The 27150-nt window shown below is 41.6% G+C and overlaps 1 protein-coding gene and 1 pseudogene across 2 annotated transcripts in view; one reads left to right on the forward strand and one right to left on the reverse strand.

The window, feature by feature from the left end:
- Nucleotides 1-27150, reverse strand: part of CDH23 (cadherin related 23) — a 1814588-nt gene that overhangs the window by 349486 nt on the left and 1437952 nt on the right. For both annotated transcript variants that reach the window (XM_029608940.1, XM_029608939.1), the window contains 3 exons: nucleotides 17902-18051; nucleotides 7795-7923; nucleotides 2127-2255 (listed from right to left, as the gene is read on the reverse strand). In XM_029608940.1, coding sequence (XP_029464800.1) covers nucleotides 2127-2255; nucleotides 7795-7923; nucleotides 17902-18051 — 408 coding nt within the window. The remainder of the gene's footprint in view (nucleotides 1-2126; nucleotides 2256-7794; nucleotides 7924-17901; nucleotides 18052-27150) is intronic.
- LOC115096072 lies at nucleotides 9958-15878 on the forward strand (annotated as a pseudogene).

Raw genomic sequence — 27150 nt, forward strand, 5'->3', positions numbered from 1 at the left:
CTTAAATCTTACTCCCTGGGAACCAGGGACATCTAGTGATGATCCCAAAGGGTCGCCACACTAAAGTTTTAAATAAACAGGTTGTTATCTTCGGCTAGATATTCAGCTGAAACTTTGCTTATATCTAGGTGATCAATATTTGACTGGTTAGATTTAGGCCTGCCATTTGTGTGTGGAGACCCTTCTTTGGATCTCCACTAGATGGTTCTAGTTTGAACCATGGGGTATAGGAGTTAGGAGAAGAGCGTGCCATATCCTTGTACCCCCCCCTGAAGTTGGCTGGAATGGTTGCTCCTCTCTACTCAAAGGCAGGCAGAGCGGGCGTTCAGAATAGCAATTTTAGTTGCATTTAGAAGGAGAAGCATTGTATTTTTCCATGGTCCCCTGATTTATGGTAGGCTAGGCCTCATCCCCAGCATTAGGAAGGAGGCATTCTCTCTTTATTCCACAACCTAGCTGGTGACGTTGTGTTAAGGGTTTTGCAGCTTTACTTCAGGAATTTTTGGATTTTTAGTTTTTGGAGCTTTGCTGATCTTCTGTTCCTTGCTCAAGGAGGAGAATCCCCATCCATCTTGGAAGGATAAGGACAGAAGAAGATCTGCTGTTCCCTCTCATACCTAGAGGATGGATAGCAGTGACTGTTTTGGATGAAGATTTTTTTTTCTTTTGTTTAGGGAGGAAACTTGCAGGATCCCCTTCCTGCCCAAGAGTGGGGAAAGGAGAATGATTTATTTTCTCCATTGCCCTGGACCTTTCACTTGAAAGATAACAAATTACCATCTGGAGAGAGGAAGTGAAGGAAAGAAGTCTTTTTTTTTTGTTTGTTTTTTTATCTGGAGAACTCTACCGGAATCTCTGCCCGGGAAAAGAGAGGGAATTTGGGAATTTGAAGTACATCTAGAACTCAATTATGATCTGGGAAGTGATTCCATATGACTAGGAAACTCCTGGCCCACATGGGATATCTACCATTCTAAGTCCTCAATGATGAGACTATCTCAGGATGCCAATACTGAAGGACCCTTTTGCAGATATAGGAGCAGTTTGAAAAATAATTTCGGGACATGGATGTAACCAGAAATAAGTGTATTTGGCGCCAGTTATTTACTTTGGAAGATCTGCAGTAAAGGTTTTAGTTAGATCACCCATCTAAAATGTCCCATCTATTTTATTGGCACCTCCATCCATCCAAGCAGACGCCTATTGAGATAGCACACCCAGCAAGAAGTCACCCACTATACCTTGGGCCTTGGAGGTCTATCCTCCCCTCTCCCCCTTTCAGAGAATTCATGTCCTGGGAACATTTGGACTTTGCAAGGATTAAGCCCCAGGACTCAGTGTGACCCATGGACTTCTCAGTTTAATACTAGAAGATGGTCTACATGTGTGACTGGGGCTGAGTGGCTAAACTTAGCTGGTTAGTGCAGAAAGTCAGTGCTAACCGGCTAAGTCATAAGATTGCCCTAGGAATACCTTTGGAACTGCTCCTTTTTTTGGCTGCCTAAATTTGACTGCCTTGTGAATTTAGGGAGTTAAAAGTTAGCCAGTCAACTGTGAAAACTTTTATAAACCAAAGTTTTAACTGGCCAACTCCCAAAGTCAGATGGTCAAATCCTTTGAAAATTAACCTCTAAATCCTAAACTCCAAGGCAAAACCTTATCATAATTCTACACATTATTCAGTTCCTACACCCCCACCCCCCGCACCCCAGGAATGAAGTCAAAAAGAGTGTGCAGTGCCACACTCTATCTCATGATAATGAATACCTTCTGAACACAGTTGTAAGTCTATATTCAGACACAGACCAGATAGCAAAGTTAGAAGGATAAATTTATCTGGCTAACTTTGGAGGCATATTTAATAGTGCAACTGCACAATTGAATATAGATGGCGATCTTAAGTAGTTAGCCAGCTAACTTTAGGACAGCTATCACCCAACCAGACTTAACCGGCTAACTTTGAATATCGGAATTACCAATTAACTTAGCCAGCTAACAACTCCTCCCAGTTACACCCCCAGAATGCCCCAATTTATTTGGCTAAATTCTAGCATCCTAACTTATTAGCCAGCTAGAATGCAGCCGGATAAATGCTGAAATCAGCATAAGCAGAAGTAGAGCCTTACCTCGCTGACGCTAACATTGTAGCTCAGTGGGTTACTGATGATGGGTCGGTTATCATTCACATCCAGGATATTGACAGTTAGCATATGTTCAGTCCTGCGAGGAGGAGAGCCACCGTCTGATGCTTGGATCTGTGCAATAATAGTGTAAAAGTTATCTTGAGATACTAAAGTCCAATGATGCTTCCATTAAATTAAATGAAAGTCAGGTTCAGCAATGCAAACTTCCAAATCCAACTCCTCTAAACATCAACCCCTAGTTCCATACTCCCAGGACATTTGCCAATATAAGCATTAATGAAGAAATTGGACACAGCATAGAGATCAATTCTCCTGAATGATAGAGATCAACTCCACCTGATTACTAACCCTGTTGTCAAGAGGACATGGCAAAATTGTTCTCAACTGTTTTCAGGTGGTTTCAGAGAAAGAGACAAGGGACTTTGCAGCCCAGTACTACTGTACACCGTTATTAGATTTCTTTGGTTTTCCTTACCTATAGGGTTTGCAAATCAGGCTCAGACCAGTTTTACATAATAAATTAAACCACCTTCAATCAACTTACTTACTTACTTATTTAAAATCACCTGTATCCCGTGCACTCCAAAGTTTGGGGTGGGTAACACAAAGACATTCATAGAATTACAGCAGTAAAACAGATACTTAAACATGGGGACAAAGACAATTGTTAGGACAGAACTTGTCCAGAAGCCAAGGATGTAATATCTGGGAATTAAGTGACTGAACTGGATGATAATACGTCCTTAAAGCATTATTAAACAGAACCATTTGACGAGCTTTCCGGAACTCTTTTGGGTCATTGATGCTGCCAGGCTGTACGGGTGAGATCCACAGAACTGGACCTGCTACTGAAAAGGCTCGCTCTCCGAAGGCGTCGAGTCAGGGGTGGAGAAGGGATTTGGAGGAACTGTTGCTTGGTCAGCATTTTAAAATGGATTAAAAACTGATTTCAAATACACAGATGCTTGTACTGCAGGCCCTGGAATAAAGTCCACTGTAGCTCTGAATGCACCCTGGAAACATTTTCTTGGATAGTTTGCCCAAATGTTTCCGTTCATGGCGTTTCAATTGCATTGCAAGAATGTCAAATGAGGCCTGTATCATAGGTGCAGCGCTAAGCCTGCGGGCAAGGGTGAAATGTTACAAGGTCCAAACATGGGGGGGGGGGGGACCGTGCCCACTGCGCTACCAGGCAGGGGCTGCTGCTACACCACTCCAACAAGCAAGGATCCAAAGAAAAGAAACAGTGCAAACATCTGGACAGAAATAAAGAACTCTAGACCTGCTGTTGGTGGGGGCGGGGAGGGGGGGGGGGGAATTTTCAGACTCCCGTGCCAGTTTGCAGGTCCTTCGGTACAAGCTGATTTTTCAAAGGGAAACTTTACCCTTATCCCCATGGGTAAAAAGACACACATTGCAATGGGCGGGGCGGTTGGTGCAATTTTCAAAAGCCATTTTTCATGCAAGTAAACAGTTGTTTGCCCATGTAAAATCTTTTCAAAATTATACCCTCCCCCCCCTTCCCTGCCAAGAACAAGCCATTCAGATCGGCGGGCTATAAATACTTTTAAATAAATAGAGGCAGCCCCAGGACTAATAACAGCCTCACAATAGGTGAACCAAGACAAGCAGACCCAAAAGGATCCACCAGACATACTGAAAAATATATAACAATGGCTCTCACAAACCTTAATATACTAGGCCAGCTGTCATTTTGTCATTTGGATGTAGCTTAACGCTGTCCTATGCGCCATGTGGTTGATAAAAACTGGTAAATAAATATAAATAAATAAATAAATGTACAGCCAGCGCGGCCAAGCAGTGACTCAAGAAACTAGAACAGGATGCAAGGTGGTTTAAGTGCTTTCCAGCTTGTGGGGAACCCGAGACCTGAGAATCACAGACGAGCCTGCAACAATCTGGGCCCTGCTACAGTAGCTGCAGAAGACTACACAGCTACTTCTGGATGAGTTAGGGGTGAGGTGGAAGAGGGAGAAAAGGAAGGGGAAGTGTGGGAAATAATTGGAGAAGGGAGCCGAGAGGTGAGGGAAGGGGTTTTGAGAGGCCATAGGGATGTGGGTTACTCACCCTGCCTGTTCAATCACATCCCTCCCACTCAGTAATATACATATGCAGCATCCACACACTGCCCACTTACACACCCCCCCACATTCACAGAGATAGAGGCCACGATGCAAAGACACACTCATATCTACTCACTCGAACACACACACACACACACCACCCACTCACTTCCATGCACACACATGTAGAGTTGATGTGCCAGGTCACACAGATGCACACAATTTGTGGTCATGGTCACTCACACGCACCAGCAGACACGGACCATACCTAATTAGATAGGTACAAACACCTCCACACATGCAACCCCACTTCAGTTCTACCCACAACCCATACACACTGAGAGTGCGGCGGTGAGAGCACATGGGTTGTGGCAGCTGCGCAGGAGAGGCATTCCATTTGCTATCTTCTGAGCAGAGTTACCTAATCAAGCACAGGAGTGCCAATGAATGTCAGCTTTCACGGCCACTCAGTTCAGCTACTCCACCCTGATGCCATAATTTACCATAGGACATGAAGAACCTCTCATACACTAATAACACCTCCAATATACCAGACCCATTAAGCAGAGTTACCAAGACCGACAAAAATTCACCATTCACATTCATCATCGCCCTTACACACGTAAACACGTATCCACACACAACCTTTTATTTCAACAGCATGCACTTCACTATACCTTTTCATCTCAACATTTCTTAACAAGCTGTACCATCAGTAAACAGATAAACTGACCATAAACAGGATACACATGTATTTTATCAAATCCAATTTCTACTCATTGGGTCCCAAAGTTTATTTTTTATAACGTTTTATGTCATTAAAGTAGACCAAAATGACAGATATATAATACTTCCAAAATCACATGCAACAACCCAAGTTATTCTGGAAATATGAGTTTGCTTTCATTTTGGGCTATTTTATAATGACATAAGAAAACTGGTAAAAAATGGATTTTGGGACTCGATTAGATCCTAGGGATGTACAAACACCTATTGCACATCTTGTTTATGAATATCCCTGTTTTTGATTTATGTGCATATTATGGGGGTCACTGTTGTATGTTTTTTTACTAATAACAGTTCCATATGTTTTGTCACTGGCCTCCTCTGGAGGCTGTTTTCAGTTCTGGAGCTGCCTGTGATGGCTCCTGAAGTTAAGCTCAGTTGAGCAGCTGAATAAAATATTTCTCTAAAGATCTGTGCACAGCCTTTATTTTCCTCTTTGGGTGCTAAACTGTTATGAGCACCTAAGTGTGCATCGCTGCACTATGCCAAATTTGTGGCGTTTCATGTGACTTTTTGAATAGTGATTTAATAACTGCGAGCAATGGGGTAAAGCTGCACATACTGTGTCTTTTATGTGCGCACTTTACGCCAATTTGCTTTGAAAATTCCTGCACATGTGGCCTGCTACATGCACAAACTTACGCCTGCCCTATCGAGAGCATAACTCATTTGGATCAACTTACACGCACGGTTTAGAAAATAAAGACATAAGTACATAAGTCCCAACACCGTCCCAGCTCTGTCCCCCTGGAATGCCTATTCCCAGTGTGCATAAAAATAGGTGCGGAATTAGGTTACGTGCAAATGTGGCGATGAGACCAATGACTGACAGTGTTATGCTTGGTATAAAAATGTGTGTTTGGCCTGTGAAAGGGGCCAGTTACTAAGGATGGGGTTTGTGGAGAAAAGGCCACAAAGGTGTGAGAGGAGAACAACTGGTCTTTCCTTCCAGAAGCACCACCAGGAGTTAGGAGGATTATAAAGTGCTGGACTGGGGATATCATCTGACAGCTCCCATCAGCTCTGCTAACTGAGAAGGGATTTGACAGAAGTGTGCCTGAAGAAAATTGAAAGAGAAGAGGTTTTGCAAATTGGAAGCTTTGCTGAGGAACTGTGTTGGAGGGAGCTGGCTGGGGCTAAGAGAGAAGCACTGGCCGACTATTTCAGCACAGGACTCGGGGCTGGCACCAGGTCCAACGGACTGGGTGGGTGCAGATGTCTCCAGAGCTCCTCCTGCTGTGAAATGTCTGAAATCTGACGAGCTTCCGAAGAGTGAAGAAAAGCGTGTAACCTCTGTAAGAGATTAAAGTTTGATAGCGTTAACAACTGGGACTACCCCCAGGTCTAAATAAGGGCTGCATCTATAAACTGATTGCACATGAAAGGTACCAGAGGCCGCCCCTGAGGAACTAAGTGGTCAAATCCCTGGATCAATAAGATATTGGGAGCAACTTCCACATAGGAAGAAGCAGGGGAAGTGAACCAGGGTTTATTTATACTCTGGAAGTAGCCTCAGCAGTGTGACTTGAGTTTGAGAAAGTACCTAAGAAGAGCACTAGATTAATGACTAAAGAGAATAAGGTTGGGACTGTGATTTACTCTGTGCTGACCAAGATTGCATGTAAAGTGGATATGAACATGATGATTTGGTAACTTTTATTTCTGTTTTAAAATAAATGTCTACTTTTTGGAGCACAAGCACTGTTTGGACAGTGGCGTATAGGGACCGTGAGGAATGAAAGTGTCTTCAGCCAGTTTGGCCTTACAGAAGATCCTGTTCCCAGCTCACGCCTTGTAAAAGACAGTATATACCCCACCCTGGGTGCGTTACCCTAATCATCCCTAGGGCTGGGAAGGTGGCCCTTGGCATAGGGGTTACACCAATTCTTATGCACAACTGATGCCTGGGCTGTTGTATAACAGCCATTATCGCGCATAAAACCAGGCTTTGAAAATCAGGCCCAAAATTGGCAAATGTAAAACCCTTTTGAAAAGCGTCAATCTCCCCACAAATTGTGTTTCACCATCTATCCAAGGGACATGGTAAATGTATTTACTTATTCGTTTGTTTAAAAACATACGGTATATACTGCATAATTAGCAAAAGCTACAAAATATAAAATCAAACACACGTAATTTGGAAGGAGACCTCCAAGGCATCATTAACGTGTACATTTTTTTTCCCTATAGGATTCCCTATGCTCACATGCCCTGGTGTTCCCTGGTCTCCTCTTGCAATGGATTGAATAAATGCTGGTCTTTGATACACAGCCTATCAATAATCTGCGGAGCAAATCCTTCCCCAAAGTCCAGGTACACAGCCTGTGCAGTATTCCTGGACTTCAGGTGTCCTGTATAAGAAAATGATGTGTGTCAGCTGATCCAGGGATGTGACAACTGAGTGCCCTCTCATGCCTTATAAGGTGGACAAATAAAGAATGCCCTGGGCGAAGCGGAGAAAGGAATATCAAAGAGGATCCCCTTCCACCCCCGGGGGAGCTTGCAAGTGAAGATTCTTGGTGCCATAGCCCTATGGAAGCTGGTGCCGACTGAGCTGTAACCCAAAGAAGCAGGAGGAAAACTTCTGGCCAAATAAAAAACCAAAAGAATACCCAGTGTCATTAGCAGTAACATGAAAATTAAAAATTAAAGTAGGACATCTATCCCAATGAGCTCATCAACAGTTCAACATCAGCTCATTTATCCCAATCCTTTTTTACTTCAGCTTGTCCTCACTGCTTTGCTTTCCACTCAAGTTCCTGGAGAGATGCACAACTTACCTTCAATGTGTACTGGTCTCGCAGCTCTCTGTCTAACAACTTCGCCACAAAAACCTCACCATAAGTAACATTAGTAGTACGAATCTCAAAGGCATCAGCTATGTTTCCTGACACAAGGGAAAAGGTCACCTGAAAGAAGAAAATTTAAAGAGAGAGGAGAGGAAATACGAAAGATTATACATTAGTAGTAATTTGGTTTTACATGGATCAGCACAATTCCAGTGAACTTTACAGTTCTGACAAGGAGCAAGGCTCTGCTCTTACAGTGACCTCTAGTGGCTGGCCCAAGAACAGCAGTGGATGTTGTGGAGCAAGCTGTTTCCTGCACTGACACATCAGGTTCATGCAGTACTTTACATACAGAAGTAAAACCACCCACCCCTCCTACTGAGTCCTCTTCCCCTACACCTACCCCGCCCCTCCTGGTAAACTACAGGAAGTTTTCATCATGGATCTCTGATGGAAGCCAAGTAGGAAGCATCATGGAGAAAGGCCATGTGACAGAAGAAATCAGATGGGAAAAACTGGTAAGAAGGAGATGTGGGTCCAGAATAAAGACTATGTCTGCACTAACCATTGGAAGGCATTTGGTGAAAAAAAAAACATTACAACAGGGACAAATGATCACATTCTTTGGCTAAATAATGAGAACTTGATCACTTTGCCACAAATCTACCAACAACAATTAACCGTAAGTCATCTAATTAATTTAAAAGAGCCATAATTAAAATATGGATTTCTGCTCTTTGCTACAGAGGTGAGAGAGTCCTACCAAAACTGATTGAATTCAGGAATTCAAGTAGTCCCTGTCATATTTAATTTATTTATTTACAGTAATTTATATTCTGCCCAATTACCAGTATATCTCTTCTAAGCACCTATCTACAGAACAATAATCAAGGCATATTACAAAGTTAACAAAATATATAACTACCATCAAAAATATACAGTATGTAAAACAAAAATATTGGACACCCAATTTCAGGTAATAAAACACATAATAAAAATCATAAAATATAAAACAGAATACATTTCTGCTAATAAATACTATGCAATAGAGATATGCATGCCTAACATTTTCATTTCAGCTTGTTTTTTGTTTCAGGGAAGGGTTCAATTTGTTCAATGGTTTCTTTTTTTCAGTTTGGTTCATTTACTGAACAACAAAAAAACATTAACCTCCCCACAAAAAAACAAAACAGAAAAAGAACTAAACAGGCCTTTACAGCCCTCTATGACCCCCCCCCCCCCCCAATCCTCAAAAAAGCTAACAGTGGCCTCCATGGTCCTGTTTGACCTCTCTTCCACCCCATAAAAGAAGATGAGGGGCCTGGACCTATCTGGTTGGGCTTAGCCAAGACCAGCCAGGGCCTCCTGACCCCCATTTATGCCTTCATGAGGGCTCCTGGTGTCTAAAGAGCAGAAGCAATCCCCACTTGCTCCTGATCTGGCTTATGGTAGGTTTAAAAATGGTGCCGCAGCAGTGTGGTCTGCATGATTACTATTGAATAGCAGGAGAAAATCTAGAATCTCTGTGAGAGGATTATAGTATACATCAACTCTAAACTACCATTGCAGCTAAAACTGTGTCAGTGGTTGCAGAAAAGAAACAGACAGAGATTGTCAGTCTCTCTTGCATCCTATGTAGCCTCTGCACATTGCAGCAACTTAGAAGCTTCCTGCTTTCTCTCTGTGAAAGAAACAGTGTAGAGTACTAATTCTTATGTGTATGCCTCTTCAGCTAAGTTTGACTACTTGGTTTGGTTTTTTTTAGTGTGCAGAGTCACTAAGCAAGCATCATCAGTTATTCACTCTCTGGGCTTGCAATCTGCTTGTGGTCTTCTATCAGTGTACATTCACACTAGGGTGTACAAAAATTGTAATACTAAAGCCTCAGCCCACTAGTGATGTGTTTGAATACATTCCATTGTGTCACTGGCATCAAGAGGCAAACGTGACAATGAAAGATGAAGAGGGAAGTCTATTTTATCTCCAGAAAGACCTCCAGAAAGGCATAGGATGAAGAAAGGCATAGGATGAAGCCCTCCTACCAAGCTCAGTGGGAATTTTTTAAAGAAGGAGAAACCATCTAGAGATGAAGGGTTGGCTGAGAAGCTGAAAAAGCAGCTGCCTGTTCCCCTCTCCACTGTTGGTGATAGTATCATGCAAGGGCAGAGGGCAGACTCAGCGGAGTGTGGCAGCAGCAATGGGAGAGGACGAGGAGCCATGCATAAGCTAAACCAAGTATTGCATTTCCTGTTCCGTTCTGATCAATGTCTGCAGCAGATCTTTGCAGAACCTACTGATTCAGATGAATTATGTGAGAGATTCAAAGAAATAGAAGAGGGTATTGAAAATCTAGTAGGTGAGGAGTGTTTGGAGAACCTAGTTACACTTATTATCATGATATCCAGTGAGCAGCAGGTGGATATCATAGCCGCAGAGGCAGTATGCTATCCTTCCAGGGTCAAGATCGCCCTTGAGGAACAGCAGGCAGTTGAGAACTTGAGACACACCTCTGATCTTTTAGCTCCTAGTCTGCCCTCAACCCCAACCCCAGCTCCAGCAGCAGCACCCAAGGATCTAGAGAGAGGATCCCACAAGACATCAGAGTTGTGGAGATATTTTACAGTTACAGAGATTCAGCATTTTTTAGAATGTAATCACTCTTGAAAGCCCATCAGTAGAGAAACATAGAAATGACAGCAGAAGAAGACCAAACGGCCCATCCAGTCTGCCCAGCAAGCTTTATACTTTTTTTTTTCTCATACATATCTCATACTCTTAGTAAGCTTTTGGTTCTATTTCTCTTCCACCCCCACTATTAATGTAGAGAGCAGTGTTGGAACTGCATCTAAGTGAAATATCCAGCTTAATTAGTTAGGGGTAGTAACCGCCACAATAAGCAAGCTACACCCATGCTTATTTGTTTACCCAGACTATATAATTCAGTCCTTGTCTGTATATAGATCCACTTTTCTTCATTCCCTCCTGCCGTTGAAGCAGAGAGTTATGCTGGATATGCATTGAAAGTGAAGTATCAGACTTTCTCCCCTGCCGTTGAAGCAGAGAGCTATGCTGGATATGCATTGAAAGTGAAGTATCAGGCTTATTTGGTTTGAGGTAACAAGCAAGCTACACCCCACTTTTTTGTGAATGCAAATCCTTTTTTCCACATTTCCTCTTGCCGTTGAAGCTTAGAGCAATGTTGGAGTCGCATTAACCGTATGTATGTTTATTGAATAAGGGGATTATCACCAGGTAGTAGCCGGCTGACTAAAAGTAGTCAGCCATTTTTCAAACAGTGGTATGCTATTTCATTTGCAAAAACAGCACCCATTAGCGGGTTCAGGAAAGGCTTGTTCTAGTCTAGGGTCCCACTCCTCCACTCACACCAGGAGCAGGAAAGCCACAGCAAAGAGGAAGTCTGCCTGCAATGCTGACCCTCTGGACCTTTGCCCCAGTGAGACAGCAGACGCACTATTGCATCAGGAGCAAGCGACCAAGCTGCTGATGGGGCTTTGTTCCCTATCAATCTCCTGGGGTAAGAGGCAGGCATCAAAGGTGCTGACACAGACCGACGAGGAAATGATTGCCCTGCATGGCCAGCTCTGCAAGTGGTTGAGGACACAGGATTAAAGTGACTGATACACATCTTAGCCTCAGATTGCAAGTTACATCCAGGACAGAATTTAATAGGCGAGTGATCCTTACCCTATGTACTCAGTACTATGCCCAAAGCAAGCACAGCTTTCTAAGGCAGAAGGGAGTAGCATCCATTTTACAGGGGACATCTAGGCCAGCCAGAGTGCTACCCATACCTGCCTCTCACTGACAGCACACTGGTGCCAGCTGGATGGGGCAGGGGCAGGCAGCAGTTCTAATGGGGCACATCAACAAGGTACAGGTGGGCTATGCCGTATACCCAGGAGATGAATCAGAGCCATATCTTTTGGTGAATTCTCCTCAATTAGGATTAGGGTGCCCCAAAGCTCTATTCTGGTTTCTTCTCTCTTTGCACTTGATCCCAAGATTGGGTTGCTTTTCTTTGCACCCACAACCACTTCCCCTTTTCCACATTTTCTTGGTGAATAAAACTGTCATCCTCCCCGCCTGAGTCCCAGCTGCTTGCAACTTTGGGCTGATCTGTTACTTTTCCATTCTTCTCTGTGTACATTCAAGACAGTTCTACACTGTGTTGCTTCTTTCTCTGGGACATCACTGACTTCTACCCCTTCCTTTCTGAGCAGCTGCCAAGACCCTTATCCACTCCCTTATCTCCTCCTACTCTGACTATTGTAAGGTACCCCTCACAAGTCACTCGCTAAACCACCATTCACCAATATAGTCCTTTTCAAAATTCAGCTGAGCAACTTCTTTTTCTCTGGTATCATTATATCAATGTCACCTCTCTACCATCAGTACTAAATTTGTTTCCCATATGCTTCAGTTCATACTTCTCATGTGTAAGTGGATGTGCATTCGTTTATCTCATTACGTTTTCTAAACTATTCTCAAGATCAAAATCGTAGAGCATATAGAAAGACATGGTTTAATGGAACACAGTCAGCAGGGACTTACTCAAGGAAGTCTTGCCTAACAAACCTGCTTCATTTTTTTGAAGGGTTAATAAACATGTGGATAAAGGTGAACCAGTAGATGTAGTGTATTTGGATTTTCAGAAGGCGATTGACAAAGTCCCTCATGAGAGGCTTCTAAGAAAACTAAAAAGCCATGGGACAGGAGGCGATGTCCTTTCGTGGATTACAAACTGGTTAAAACAAGAAATAGAGAGTAGGATTAAATGGTCAATTTTCTCAGTGGAAAAGGGTAAACAGTGGAGTGCCTCAGGGATCTGTACTTGGACAGGTGCTTTTCAATAAATATATAAATGATCTGGAAAGGAATACGACGAGTGAGGTTATCAAATTTGCGGTTTATACAAAATTATTCAGAGTAGTTAAATCACAAGCGGATTGTGATACATTACAGGAGGAACTTGCAAGACTGGAAGATTGGGCATCCAAATGGCAGATGAAATGTAATGTGGACAAGTGCCAGGTGTTGCATATAGGGTGAAATAACCCTTGCTGTAGTTACATGATGATAGGTTCCATATTAGGAGCTACCACACAGAAAAAAGATCTAGGCATCATAGTGGATAATACTTTAAAATCGTCTGCTCAGTGTGCTGCCGCAGTCAAAAAAGCAAACAGAATGTTAAGAATTATTAGGAAGGAAATGGTTAAAAAAATGGAAAATGTCATAATGCCTCTGTATCGCTCCATGGTGAGACCGCACCTTGAATACTGTGTGCAATTCTGTGTACAAATCTCAAAAAAGATATAGTTGTGATGGAGAAGGTACAGAGAAGGGCAACCAAAATGATAAAGGGGATGGAGCAGCTTCCCTATGAGGAAAGGCTGAAGAGATTAGGGTTGTTCAGCTTGGAGAAGAGACGGCTGAGGGGGGATATGATAGAGGTCTTTAAGATCATGAGTGGTCCTGAACGAGTAGATGTGAATCAGTTATTTACACTTTTGAATAATAGAGGGACTAGGGGGCACTCCATGAAGTTAGCAAGTGGCACATTTAAGACTAATCGGAGAAAATTATTTTGCACTCAACGCACAATAAAGCTCTGGAATTTGTTGCCAGAGGATGTGGTTAGTGCAGTTAGTGTAGCTGGGTTCAAAAAAGGTTTGGATAAGTTCTTGGAGGAGAAGTCCATTAACTGCTATTAATTAAGTTTACTTATGGAATAGCCAATGCTATTAATTGCATCAGTAGCATGGGATCTTCTTAGTGTTTGGGTAATTGCCAGGTACTTGTAGCCTGGATTGACCACTGTTGGAAACAGGATGCTGGGCTTGATGGACCCTTGGTCTGACCCAGTATGGCAATTTCTTATGTTCTTAAAACAATAAAATTTGGGGTTTTTTTTTGTTTCGTTTTGAAAAAAAAAAAGCTAGTAAAAATAACATCCACCACAGGTCTGGAGCCTCTCCTGCAGTTTTTCAGGACCTGCCCAGGGGCTTTCCCGAAGCTTCCCCCAAAATGTTGCTGGGCCTGGGGAAGTCCCTCTGGCCCTTCTGACCCCCCAAAAAAACTGCTGGGTTCTCCACCTCAGCCCTCCCTTTACTCCTTCTATGGTGGTCCTGCTTAGTAAAAGAGGCAAAAAAAAGACAACTCAGGTCCAGCTGATGCCACATTGAAGAGGAGCGTTATGGGCAGATGATCCTGCATCCCTCCTGCCCCGTTTCCTGATCAGGACTCTCACAACGCCTCCCAGTGCCAGCACTTTTCTCAGGGCTGGGAGGGCAGTTATAAGGCCCTGGGGGGCCCCCTATTTCCTTTTATTATTATTGTTTTCGTTTTCTTTTTAAATGCTTCTTTTGGTTTGGCAAAGGAACTAAACCAACATAAACATTAAACACAAACCATGCCCCCTAAAAAATACCCACCCCATGACAAAATTTGGGGGGGCTGCACAGCACTAATAAGTGGAGCATTCACTCTTCAGTTCCGTGCTACCTCCCCTCTCTTATCTCCTGCTGTTCCTCTGCATCACCTCCACTCGTCAGGCAAGCTGCTATTATCTGGGTGCTTCTCCTCCATTGCAAATTTCAGACTCTGTTCTTGTAAAATAAAACTCGTGATGGACATATTCTATTTGCACTCTGGGCAGAACTTGAAGCTGATCTGTTTCTCTGACATTATGAGGAAACTGATGAGATAAAATCAAGCAAAGAAATTTTCCTCCTCTAAAAGAGGGCCAAAGAGATGAAAATATTTGTCTAGACAGACTATTGGCATGTCTGCACGGAAGAAAAAACACAGGGCAGCTCAAGAGAATGGAAAATTAAAAAGAAATCTTCTAGCACTGCCCAAAAAACTGTAGCATAGCTTTTTCGGACATTCTGCATGATTTGTTTGTAAAATAGTTTAATTCCAATTAATGTACTCCCAATGGGCTAACTTGGCCTATATTTGACCACAGTATTTGTTTTAAATATTTGTATTGATTCATTTATAGATACTGATTTTATTTTGAATATGATATATTACTTTATTTTGTTTATTAAGTTGTATGTGATTTGTTATTAGATTATTTGTCCTGATTTTTAATTTTTTTCTTTAACGTGTGTCTGAATTTTGTTGTTTTGTTATTGTGTAATTTTTATCTATGTTCTATTTTTTTGCATGTTTTTTACACTGCTTAGACCTCTGCTGGATTTGGGGTTAATAAGTCAGATCAAATAAATAAATAAATACAAACCTACTAGGGTGATTGTAATGAGGACGATACTCACGAAGCCGGAGGCTGAGATGTGGAGACAGTAGCCAGTTAAGAGGTACAGAGGGTGCTGTAAAGAGAACTCCAGCATTAATGCCACTTTAAGGAATAGGGGAACAGAGGAGAGAAAGATGCTGGGAGCTGTAGCCATAGGGAGTCTTATCCTGAAGCCAATCAAAAGAAAGAACAGACTGCAGAGGAATGTGATAGTAATAGGGGAATGCAGGTGAAACTAATTTAAGTAAAGCTTTAATTTACGGTGGCCTCAAGGTTCTAGGAGAGCGAACCTCCGACTCTGACATACTTAAACATGAGTTGCAACAAAATCAAATGCATCCACACTCTGGATCCCCTGAAGAAGTTGACAAATCTGAGGAGTTTGGACCTTTTTAACTGTAAGGTGATGATGATGAACAATTATTGAGAAAGCATGTTTGATCTCCTCCCTCAGCTTATGTACTTGGATAAATTTGACATGGACGACCAGGGAGCCCCTGACTCTAACTCAGATGCTGATGGGCTGGATGAGGAATACAGTGACTATGGAGAAGTGGATGAGGAAGATGCTTGAAGAGAAGCTGATGCCATCGACTATGAGGATGAAGAGGAGCTGGATAGGGAGGAGGAGGAGTACAGCATAGAAGATGAGCATGATGAAGAGGAAGATGGAGAGGAAGATAAGATGAGGAAAATCTGCCACATAGTGAGAAGAAAAACTGATCCTGAGGACGAAGGGGATGAAGACCCAGAAGATGAGGATGGCGACAAAGAGGAGGGTAATGAATAAACGTGCTGCAGACCAAATGATTTTAGAGACTGTGACTACTGAACATGTCAAGCATGTGTGTGCGTGTGTACATCTGTGTGAGAGAAGGCTGTACCTCCCGTACCATTGTGGTATCAACAGTATCCTTTTATGTATATAACTGCTAATTGATTGGGTATTGATTTCATTATGCTTGCTATTGCAATATTTGATTGCTTTAGGTATGTATTAGTTGTTGGCTATGTATGATATGTTTTTAGTCTGTTTTATTTATTTTATAATTTATGTTATTTATTTTAATATTTTATTTGGTAATCTGCCTTGGTTATGTGACAGGCACTATTATCAAGTGTAATAAACTAATCTAAACTTTAAAGGAGATTTCAAGGGAGGCAAAAGACTGCCAGAGAAGGACAGGCCAGTAAGAGCAGGCTGTGGTAGGCTAACGGCCCGATTTTAAATGGCTGGCGCGTGTAAAAAATGGGGGTTACGTGAGAGGCCGAGTCTTGCGCACGCCACGCGCATTTTAAAAGGAGCCCAGTCGCGAGCGTAACCCTCGTTACGTGCACAAGAGCCAGGCTAAAGATAAGGGGCGGTCCAGGGGTCGGGGAGGGGCGGAGCTGGAGGTGGCCGGTACAACGGCCAATTGCTGCTGTGCCAGCGTTCGTAACTTAAGAAAGCTCTAGAGCTGGCATAAGTTCTAAAACAAAGAAAAAAAAAGGTAGGGCATTTTAAGAGGTTGGGGAAGAGGGAGGGAGGGTAGGTAGGGGGGTAGGAATGTTCCCTCCTAGTCCGCTCCTTAATTGGAGAGGACTGGGAGGGAACTGGGTGAGCACTGGTCTCGTTGCTGCGCGTAAATTGCATTTTTCAACCCCCCTTTGTGCACGCTGCCCCGGCAAGAAACAACCAAGAGAAGTGTTTGATTGCTGCATAGAGTTTATGCCACCCTATATTTAATTACTTGCTGTCCATGTCTGAAAAGATCTATGAAGAAAGAAATGTTAAATTGATGGTGCTTGCTGCAAATGCTTGGCCAGGCTGTTGTTTTCAGGTGATTCAGCAGGAGTTTAGAGCTAATCACGGGCAGCAATCTAAGGAATTTTAGGAAGAAAAGGCAGATTCAAGCTCAGTAGGGCTGTTGAAAAAACAGGGCTGTTGAAAAAACAGTTTTGGTGGACCAATGCAAACTGAGGGGGGAATTACTATGCACAGGCAGAGAAAACCTGTTAGGACTTTTTCAGAAAGCTCTAGAAAAATCCATCCAGTCAGTGCTAAGCTTGGTCACATGACCTCTGTGAATTGCTAGACTATAAGGGGGAAATGCAAGTCAGGTGTTTAAGAGCACCGTGTTGGGCTCAGTAGTGGAATAAATGAATGCACTGCATGAATTAAAGTACACAGGAGAGACAGAATACCAGAGCTGCTGCAGGCCATGACTGGTGCATTAGTACAGCTGTGTGGAGGATCGGTACTAGAACAGTTCATCAGGGTAATATACTGGCAGACCTGCACGGGACTCAGTAGTACTAGAATAGCATGAGGGTGTACTTTTCATGGTTGCAATATGTCAGCAAGGCTCTGCACTAGAGTAACAGGGGCTTATGGGTCAGGACTGAGGAATATTAGCAATGCTGTCCGGTACCGGAACAGTGGTAAATGCTGCTGAAAGCAAGCATTGAGACGCACTGGAAAAACCTTTTGTGTGGGGGTTCAGAAACAGTTTGGCAGGGAGTGCCATAGATCAGAATGAAGGTAAATTGAGCACTGTGTGTGTCCTTTGCAGGAAGCATTCCATTGCAGATAAGTAAGGTGAGGCTTTTGGAATTCTGTCCATCCTTTTGTCAGGCATTTAAACTGCTTGAGACCGAGGAAAATATAGTCCCACTTTCTTGCCTTTGCAACTACCTGTCATGGAGCACACATCTTACCCCTGAAGGGAGAGAAAACAGCAGACCTTGTCTTTATTGGACCATTTTTAGTCCCTCCTTCCCCTCCCTTGCCCCAGTTTAACAGCACAGTTTGTAGCTTCTCAAGCCCTTCATACCAGTCCATTGTTTCCTGCGTCGGGATCTCTAGCCAAGACCAGGGCAACCCGCCTCCCCACGCTGCTGTCCTCTGCCACGCTGACCAAGGAGTCGGAGGTGATGTCAAACTGCGGGCTGTTGTCATTCTCATCCAGTACGGTGATCAGTACCTACGGAAACAAGCCACAATGAATACCGACATGCGCACATTCCTGAACAGAATTAACCTGTACACCCCAAGTTTTCTGTGAGGTACATTTGGGAAGTAAGGCACTGTATTCTTACAATAGCTCCATTAAGTAAAATAGTAATGCTATGTTTCATCAATTGCAACCTTTTTTTTTTTTGTTTCAATTAAGTTATATCGATACTTGTGACTCAGTCTTGGACTATGAGTAGCTGAAATCTGAGTGGTCATAGATTTCATCCATTAGCGTGGCAAGGGCTCTGGGTGATGGTGAGAGCTCCAGACTCCTCTATTAAAGTTTACTATTACAGAGGTACAGCCTGATCATCTAGCACTTCAGCACAGATGGGCGCAGAACATAAATGCAGTTGACATGATCCAGCAGGCTGCACAATTTGACAGCGTGGTGCGTCGAGAAAGATGGACTTTACACTCTGTGCTTTTGGATAGCACAGAAACTCTCGCGACTCAGAACAAGGACTCATTGACTCTGCTGCATTTATCCATAGAAAACAGCAGCATGCAAGTGGTGTCATTCACTAGGGGTTTTCATAGCTGCATTTTCTCATTTTATGGGGGGAGGGGGAGGGGCAGGAGGAGGAAATGCTGTCACTTTTCTAACACAAAAAGATAAAGAAAAAGGGGGTGCCAAACATGCTCTCTAGAATCTATTAATGGACCTAATCCGTCCTTGTGTGTCGCTCACTGAATGTAACAATGCCCTGAGGAAGTAGTGGGTTTTCTGAATGGATTTTGGAAAACTGTAACTGGTCTGGTTAAAAAATAAATGGCTCCATCTCTATAGAACTTGATTAACCTTATGCTGTGTTACTGCTGGATATCTTTAACTTTATCCAGGGTTTCCTGGGGCTTGTATTTTTTGAAAGGGATCAATCTGACAGCCTAATAGAAAGGATATTAGATGCTGATCTAACAGCCTACACAACTACAGGTGAATTTTCAAAAGGATTTACAGACGTAAATGCAACTCCTATCGTACCAATTTTCAAAAGCCATTTACCTGCATAAAATGCCTGTACGCGAGCAGATTCTATGGACAATTCAATGGCATACATTGCAGCAATTTTCAAAAGCCTCTTACATGACTAAAGTGCATCTACTCGAGAAAAACTCAGTTTTCCTCATGTAAATGCTTTTAAAATCTGGGCCCTAGGTCTTAAGAACAATTTGTAACCGAGATGGGCCCTAAAACCCTCCCAAAGGTTATCACTGAAATATATTTGTGAACCAAACTTTCAAACCTTGTTTACTACATTATTTATTTATTTGGAACCTTTCTCAAGGAACTTTCCATACGGTTATCAAATGATACAAACTTCATTACGCAGACTGGATCGAGAGCTCAAGGAGAGGGTCTGGGCAGTCCCGGCTAGAAAAAAAATTGGCTTTCAGAGAGGGGCTTAAAGCTAAACAGTTCCTACTGTACGCTTGTCCCGAATGCAAATATCAAGCTCCAGCCCATAGGCATTAAGGAATTGCAGTAGGTTTGTCTTTTTAGGTAACTCATTTTAATTCATAAACTATCCAAGGAAGAGGTTTTATAACCTTCTACTTTCCTAGATTACTATTTTATAGGATTAAATGTGATGGCTTGATACATTTTATGTCTTATGGATGAGGGGTCAGTTTATTATGGTGTGTGCTTCTATACTAATTTTAATTTGAATGTATGCTTTGAATTGTTGAAATATGATATTGTTTGTTTTTTTGTAGGGTGCAGCCATCTTGAGCACTAGTTTGAAAAGGCAGCCTATAAATATCAGAATTAAATTAAATTAGCAATTTAGCTCTAGTTGTCACATAGAATGATGATTTTTCATGTGTGTGTGTGTGTGATATATTTGGATTTAATTACTCACCTTTTGAGTTCAAGGTGTGTTACAATTCAGAGACTGTAGGGCCCGAAATTGAGCCATTGGTCAAATTAAAAGGTTAGCTGGATAAACTTATTCAGATAACTTTGCTCAGATATTCAGTGGCATGACTGCACCACTAAATATTTATAGCTAAGAGTTATCTGGATAAGTATATCCAGCTAACATAGCTGGAAACAGGTCAGAGCTAAAAAGGTATCTTCAACCATTGATGGTTTTATGGAACAGTCTAAGGTTTTGTCAAGAGATTTTTTTGAACAGTCTATTGTAATAACTCTAAAATATCCATAGATGTTAAGTGTCATTCACATTCAAAATTTATTCATAACTGTATTTAACAATAATAGGAAAATGATGTTAACATCTTATCTATCTCATTGCAAATTAAAATACAAAAGATGCTTCAAAACACTTATAATTACCAAAATGTTTTACATTTTTAGCTCTTTTCACACACTCCTACAATCATCTCACAGTATGCTGCAACATCATCAGCCCACTCACATACATACTACCTATATAATAATCCGTATGACAATGAATATATCCTGTGCATCTTATCCCTTTAAAAACAATAATACAGCAGAGACAAATCTGAGAAAAAACTGTATGTTTCAGGTCCCAGAGCCTGATATTTCTGATATCACTATCCACAACTATGTAAGCTTCTTCTGATGATCATAATCTGTAAACTGCTGAAAAAAGTCACAGAGAAGAATAACTTATCTTGTGCCGTCCATAGCTGTAAAAGATACTTCTGAAGAACTTTTATCCTGTGCAACCATTTGCACTGTATAGTTATTCACCGTGAAATGTTCATTGCTGATCTTGATAAAAAAGGAAACCGGTTGAATCACAAAACATCTATACAATGTCAGTTGCAAGAGGACCCAATCAATGAGTCTCACTGATGCCATGTTAGCTGGTTTATAAACTATCAAGCTCATGAGAATAAAAGAATAAATCCCCTGATGCAGGCACGGGTGTGCCGAAACGCTGCAGCGTCGGGAGATTTTGCAAAGGGAGATTTGTGAAGGAGATTGGTGAATGTGTGGGAGTTAGTGGATTGTGGTCCCCCCACAATTGAGCTTAAATACATATTGGGAGACAACTGAGAGTGGGAAGAAGAATGAAACGGGCAGAAGAACGGAGAACACATTGGGTTCTCTTGCAACTGACATTGTGTAGGTTCCTTTTTTATCAAGATCAGCAATGAAGATTTCACGGTGAATAACTATACAGTGCAAATGTTTGCACAGGATAAAAGTCCTCCAGAAGTATCTTTTACAGCTATGGACAGCACAAGATAAGTTATTCTTCTCTGTGACTTTTTTTCAGCAGTTTATGATCATCAGAAGAAGCTTACATAGTTGTGGTTAGTGGTATCAGAAATACAGGCTCCGGGACCTTTTTACAATAATCTGAAACATACAGATTTTTCTCAGATTTGTCACTGCTGTATTATTGTTTTTAAAGGAATAAGATGCACAGGATATATTCATTGTCATACAGATTATTATATAGGTAGTATGTATGTGAGTGGGATGATGATGTTGTAACACAGTGTGGGATGATTGTAGGAGTGTGTGAAAAGAGAGCTAAAAATTTAAAAAAATGGTGGTAACTGTGTTTTGAGGTATCTTCTGTATTTTAATTTGCAATGAGATAGATAAGATGCTATCATTTTCCTATTAATGTTAAATACAGTTATGAATGCATTTTAAATGTGAATGACACTTAACATCTATGCATATTTTAGGGTTATAACAATAGACTGTTCTGTTTTTGTCTTGAAAATTTAATAGAACAGTGTAAGTGGTCTTTTGGCTTGCATAAGAGATTTTTTTGGACAGAGGATATCCAATAGCATCTGTATATAATGCATTTAAGTGAGCACTTTTTTATTCACAGGAATTGCTACTGATGAGTTTAAGGAGAGATATAAACACAGATGAAGTTTTCACTTGTGTTTTGTGTTATACAGCTGGCACATCTAAGCTTTGTGAAACATTTAGGAAAAACTGGAACGTTCTTCAGTTCAACTCTGCTTTTAAGAACAAGAAATTGCGATTCACATTCAGTAGGGGCAAGAATCTGAAAAAAAATCTAAGTCCTACTTTTTTATATGATGGTTTGGATAATGTGAAAATCAATAAGATCAAAGGCTATCATAAATATAGATGATGTCAAGCATGTGAGGTGACGCTCACTGTTAAATAATTCAAATGTCTGACAGCAAAGAAGATATACAAATTGCACCATTTTATCACTTGTGGATTAACTTATATTGCTTACTTAGCCATATGTCCTTCTAAAAAGATCAACATAGGAAAAATGACAAGGAAGTCAATATTCAAAAGCCATTTAGACAGATAAATGAAAAGTTATCTGTCTAAGGGCCTCATTTTCCAAGTAGTTACCGCGTGCGATAATTCCGCAAACCATGCTAACAGCAGTTAACGTGGTTTGCGAATGCAAATTTTTAATTTTGTATTCAGGGGCTGGAGCAAATGTAAAGTAGGGAGGATTTATTGTGTGCTGTGAAACAGCTGCACTGTTAGCATGGCTCCTAATGCGGCCAATAATTACAGCTCTTTCATTTGCGTTATGTTGTGTGATTACATGCGCTACAGGTTGGTAAAAGTTTATTGCAGTTCATGATGTCTCCTGAGAGGCCTGTTTCACTATGATGGGGAGAGAGAGAGAGCGAGTGAGCAAGCAAGCAAGCAAGCATCTTGCTGTAGTGCCTCCTCCCTAGACAGGTATTTGTATCCCTATGGGAGACCCACCTAGTAACTCGAGGTGAGATTTAAGTATTAGTGTAGGGGGTTAGGGGCCACTTTCACATTCAACGTGAGACGTACGAACAGAACAGTGGTCTCTTGTGAAGATTTGATGACCTACGGAGTGAGGAAACTCACTCCAAGATGAAATTTGTGCAATGTTCTCTCCACCTAGCTTGTTGTTACCCAGGTAGAGCGTCCATCAAGCTAGATGGAGAGAACATTGCACAAATCTCATCTTGGAGTGAGTTTCCTCACTCCGTAGGTCATCAAATCTTCACAAGAGACCACTGTTCTGTTCGTACGTCTCACGTTGAATGTGAAAGTGGCCCCTAACCCCCTACACTAATCCTTAAACATCACCTCGAGTTACTAGGTGGGCCTCCCATAGGGATACAAATACCTGTCTAGGGAGCAGGCACTGTAGCAAGGTTCTCTCTCTCTCTCTCTCTCTCTCTCTCTCTCTCTCTCTCTCCATCATACTGAAACAGGCCTCAACTTGTAATAACAGCCTTTCACATAGGCAATAGTGCAACTTGCAATACGCATGCTTATTAGCATAAGGTACACCCCTTTTTGGTATCCAATGCGATATTGGAAAATGAGACCCTAAATGGTTAAACTGGAATTTAGCCGGATAAGTCGGGTGCATTCCATGGATATTTTGAGTTTGCTGATTAACTTATGCGGCTAACACTAGTTGTGCTGCTGACCTGTTCTAAGATTAGCAGGATAAACTTATCCAGCTAACTTTAAGATAGCCAGGTAAGTTTATTCGGCTAACTAGCCGAGCCACTCAGCAGCTAAATATTGCCCCCAAGATGTTTAAGAAAATGTGTATCTGAGCATTTTAGTTGTTTTAAGCATGGACATATATAGGCGCCTTTAGTGGCTCACTGTATTAAAGAAGATCATCTTCTTGAACAACTGATGTTATTGCAATTGATACAATTTTGAAACATTCACGCAGTGGGGATCATGATAAAATTTTATTTCAGTATGAATAGAGATGGATCAATACTTTTTTTGTTTTTTTGCTCCAGCAATATTGGATCAGCTTCCGCTTTGTCTTTTGGGTTCGATACTTTAAGAAGCATGGAACCCAGTGGTTTAAATGTCTGTATTGAATGGGGACATTTTCTCTGAAGGTCTTTCTAGAATTCTTTCATTAGTGGTTGTATTGATTTGCTCACATAGTACTAAACCAGTGACATTTCGAAACATATCTATTGCCCATTGAACACATTTCTTTTAATGTACGCTGCTTCTGAGCTTCGGCAATGTCAACTGAATAGATGCAGGTGTTCACATCACAACTGAATGTGTGATAAATGAAGAATCAGAAAAGGTGCTCTAGAAATGACATCTTTAAGAGTCTAACCAAATTTAGAGCAACTCAGTTATTCACAGTGCCAGATGAATAATGGCTTAAAGAAGAAATTCTTACACATTTTTTGGCATGTTCCTCCTAGTTGCAAGACAATCACCAACCTAAGAGATGGCTGAACAAATGGAATCTTCCATGGTGTTACAGGTATTCCCACAGAGAGAGGCAGGAGGGGGCCCAAGAGATAAAATCTCTGAGTGGGAGCTCCTGTAACACCACGACTCCTTCCCTCCCTCCCCCTTGGCGCTGTGAACGCTGCCCTCTCAGTGTCCCCAGCCCCAGCCAACACAGAGTGCTAAAGAACTGATCCAGGAACTGAACCAGGGAATCTTCCACATGGCAGCATGCAGCACTGCCATTGGGCCAGCCAAAAAAGCAATTCTTCTATTTTTAATTTTTTATTCATTCTTATTTGAGGTTGTCTCTACAGGATGTGATATGTTAAGAGTTTTGATGACTAAGAAGTGATAAGTACTGGTAAGAATTATGTCATAGAATTCCTTGTAAAACAATATTGATGGATTTACAAGTGCAGTTTTCCAGCCATATCATTAGTCTTGACCAATGAAGCATGACAATCTTGTTGCGACCTGCTGGGTCTATACACATTGAACAGGGCTGTAGAAGGGAACTTTAAGTTTGAATTTTGTAGTATTGATATGACTTGACATTAGAATATTTCAAGCTTGGTGACCTATTGGAAGCCAGTTTGATTTCCTGTTTGACTGAGCTGATTATAAAAGTTATACAGCTAAATGCTTGGGATTGTACAGGGAGACCTGTTATAGCCAGGAGAAGAATGCCAACAGCAGTGTCATGGTGAACACACTATTTATTAACACGATTGCACTTATTTTTGAGAGTTTTTGAAAAAAGTCTTCGACACAGACATTTATTTTTGAAATGTGGCTGTATCAGAGCATTAAATTTTTGTGTCTCTCCATTAGTTTATCTGATTTTGATAGGGGTGTGCACCAAAAAAAAAATATATCTTTGTTTCGTTTTTTTTTGTTTGTTGCGGGCTTCTTCATTTCCTTTAATGTTTATTTCCATTCATTTCACTTATTTGAAACAAAATAAACATCAAAAGAAACAAGAAAAAAAAAAGTGACAATAAGGGAAGTAAAGCATAAGGAAACTAAGGGCTGCATTCTCCACTCCATTGCCAAAACAAAAATTAAGCGTCACCTAAAATTAAAAAAAAAAAAAAAAAGAGCCACACAAGGCCCTCTCCTATGTCTCCACCATCCCTCTGGATGCTTCTTACCCCTTCTGTGAGGTCTCCAAACTCCACATAGGGCAGCAGGGGGGATAGTGGGGATCTGCCTTGCCAGATCTCAATTTGAAAATGGCACCAGCAGGCATTTTGTTGTATGGTTGTACCAGAACATATGGTCATGCGACAAAATGATGCCGGCCTCAGAACTGGCTGGTGCTATTTTCAAATCAGGACCCTACAAGGTGGGAACGTCTGTCCCATTTGGACTTTGGCGAACTCATGGTAGGGGTAAAAGGCATAGGAAGAGGTGGGTGAGGAGGCCTAAGGGAAGGCCCAGAGAGAGGTTTGAATGTTTTAATTGCAACAGCATTCATGTTTTTGCAGTGGCAGCAGGAGGAGGAGGTGAAGGCCAGGGCGTATGCCTATTATTGAAATAGTGCAAAAACCCAATGAATTTCTTTTTTTTTTTTTTGTTTCATTTGGAAATGACAACAAGCTGTTTTGCTGCGTTTTTTTATGTTGTTTCAAAACAAATGCACACCCCCTAGATTTTGAGACACTTTCTTATAGTTATTGTTTGTTCAAGCCAATTTATGTTTGCTTGTTCTTTGTCCTGGCAGTTTCCTCCTGCTCTTTTCAGCCTTAAGCTCAATTGGAACCAGCTTCCGATAGCCTAAAGAACCATGAGGATGATATTCAACAATACTTAACCAGATAAGTAGGGACTTCTATAGCTAAGTGGTGGCCACTGAATATCCGGCTACAATCAGTGGTTGCCACTTAACTGGATAAGTCACTTATCCAGCTAAGCAGACATCCAGATAAGTCTGGGGTGGGTAATGGGTATTATGGGGCAGGCGGCACTACTTATCCAGTTAACTTAGCCAGATAAATGCTGATATTCAGACTTATCCAGTTAAGTTAATTGGATGACCATAGAGCAGGTCTAACTTAGCCAGATATAACTTATCTTGCTAAGTGGTGATTTATGCACTGATATTCAGCAGCATTGCTGTTTGAATATCCCATGAAAGTCTCATCCGGATAACTTACCTAAACCAGCCCACTCCTCCTCCCCATTACATCTTTTACAAACTAGTGCCTCTTCCACCTCTTCCGCGCTCGCACCTCCCCCATCCCTATTTCCAGCTGATGAACAGCTGTGCTGAAACCTTATGCAGAAAGCTGTGAGGGAGTCAGTTGGACCATTAGATGATCGAGGGGCTAAATGGGCACTTAGAGAAGATAAGGCCATCGCGGAAAGATTAAATGATTTCTTTGCTTCGGTGTTTACTGAAGAGGATGTTGGGGAGGTACCCGTACTGGAGAAGGTTTTCATGGGAAATGATTCAGATGGACTGAACCAAATCATGGTGAAACTAGAAGATGTGGTAGGCCTGACTGACAAACTGAAGAGTAGTAAATCACCTGGACCAGATGGTATACAACCCAGAGTTCTGAAGGAACTAAAAAATGAAATTTCAGACCTATAAGTAAAATTTGTAACCTATCATTAAAATCATCCATTGTACCTGAAGAATGGAGGATAGCTAATGTAACCCCAATATTTAAAAAGGGCTCCAGGGGCGATCTGGGAAACTACAGACCAGTTAGCCTGACTTCAGTGCCAGGAAAAAAAGTGGAAAGTATTCTAAACATCAAATTCACAGAACATATAGAAAAACATGGTTTAATGGAACAAAGTCAGCATGGCTTTACCCAAGTCAAGTCTTGCCTCACAAATCTGCTTCACTTTTTTGAAGGAGTTAATAAACATGTGGATAAAGGTGAACCAGTA

Source organism: Rhinatrema bivittatum, chromosome 7 (assembly GCF_901001135.1).
Source record: "Rhinatrema bivittatum chromosome 7, aRhiBiv1.1, whole genome shotgun sequence".
NCBI lineage: Eukaryota > Metazoa > Chordata > Amphibia > Gymnophiona > Rhinatrematidae > Rhinatrema > Rhinatrema bivittatum.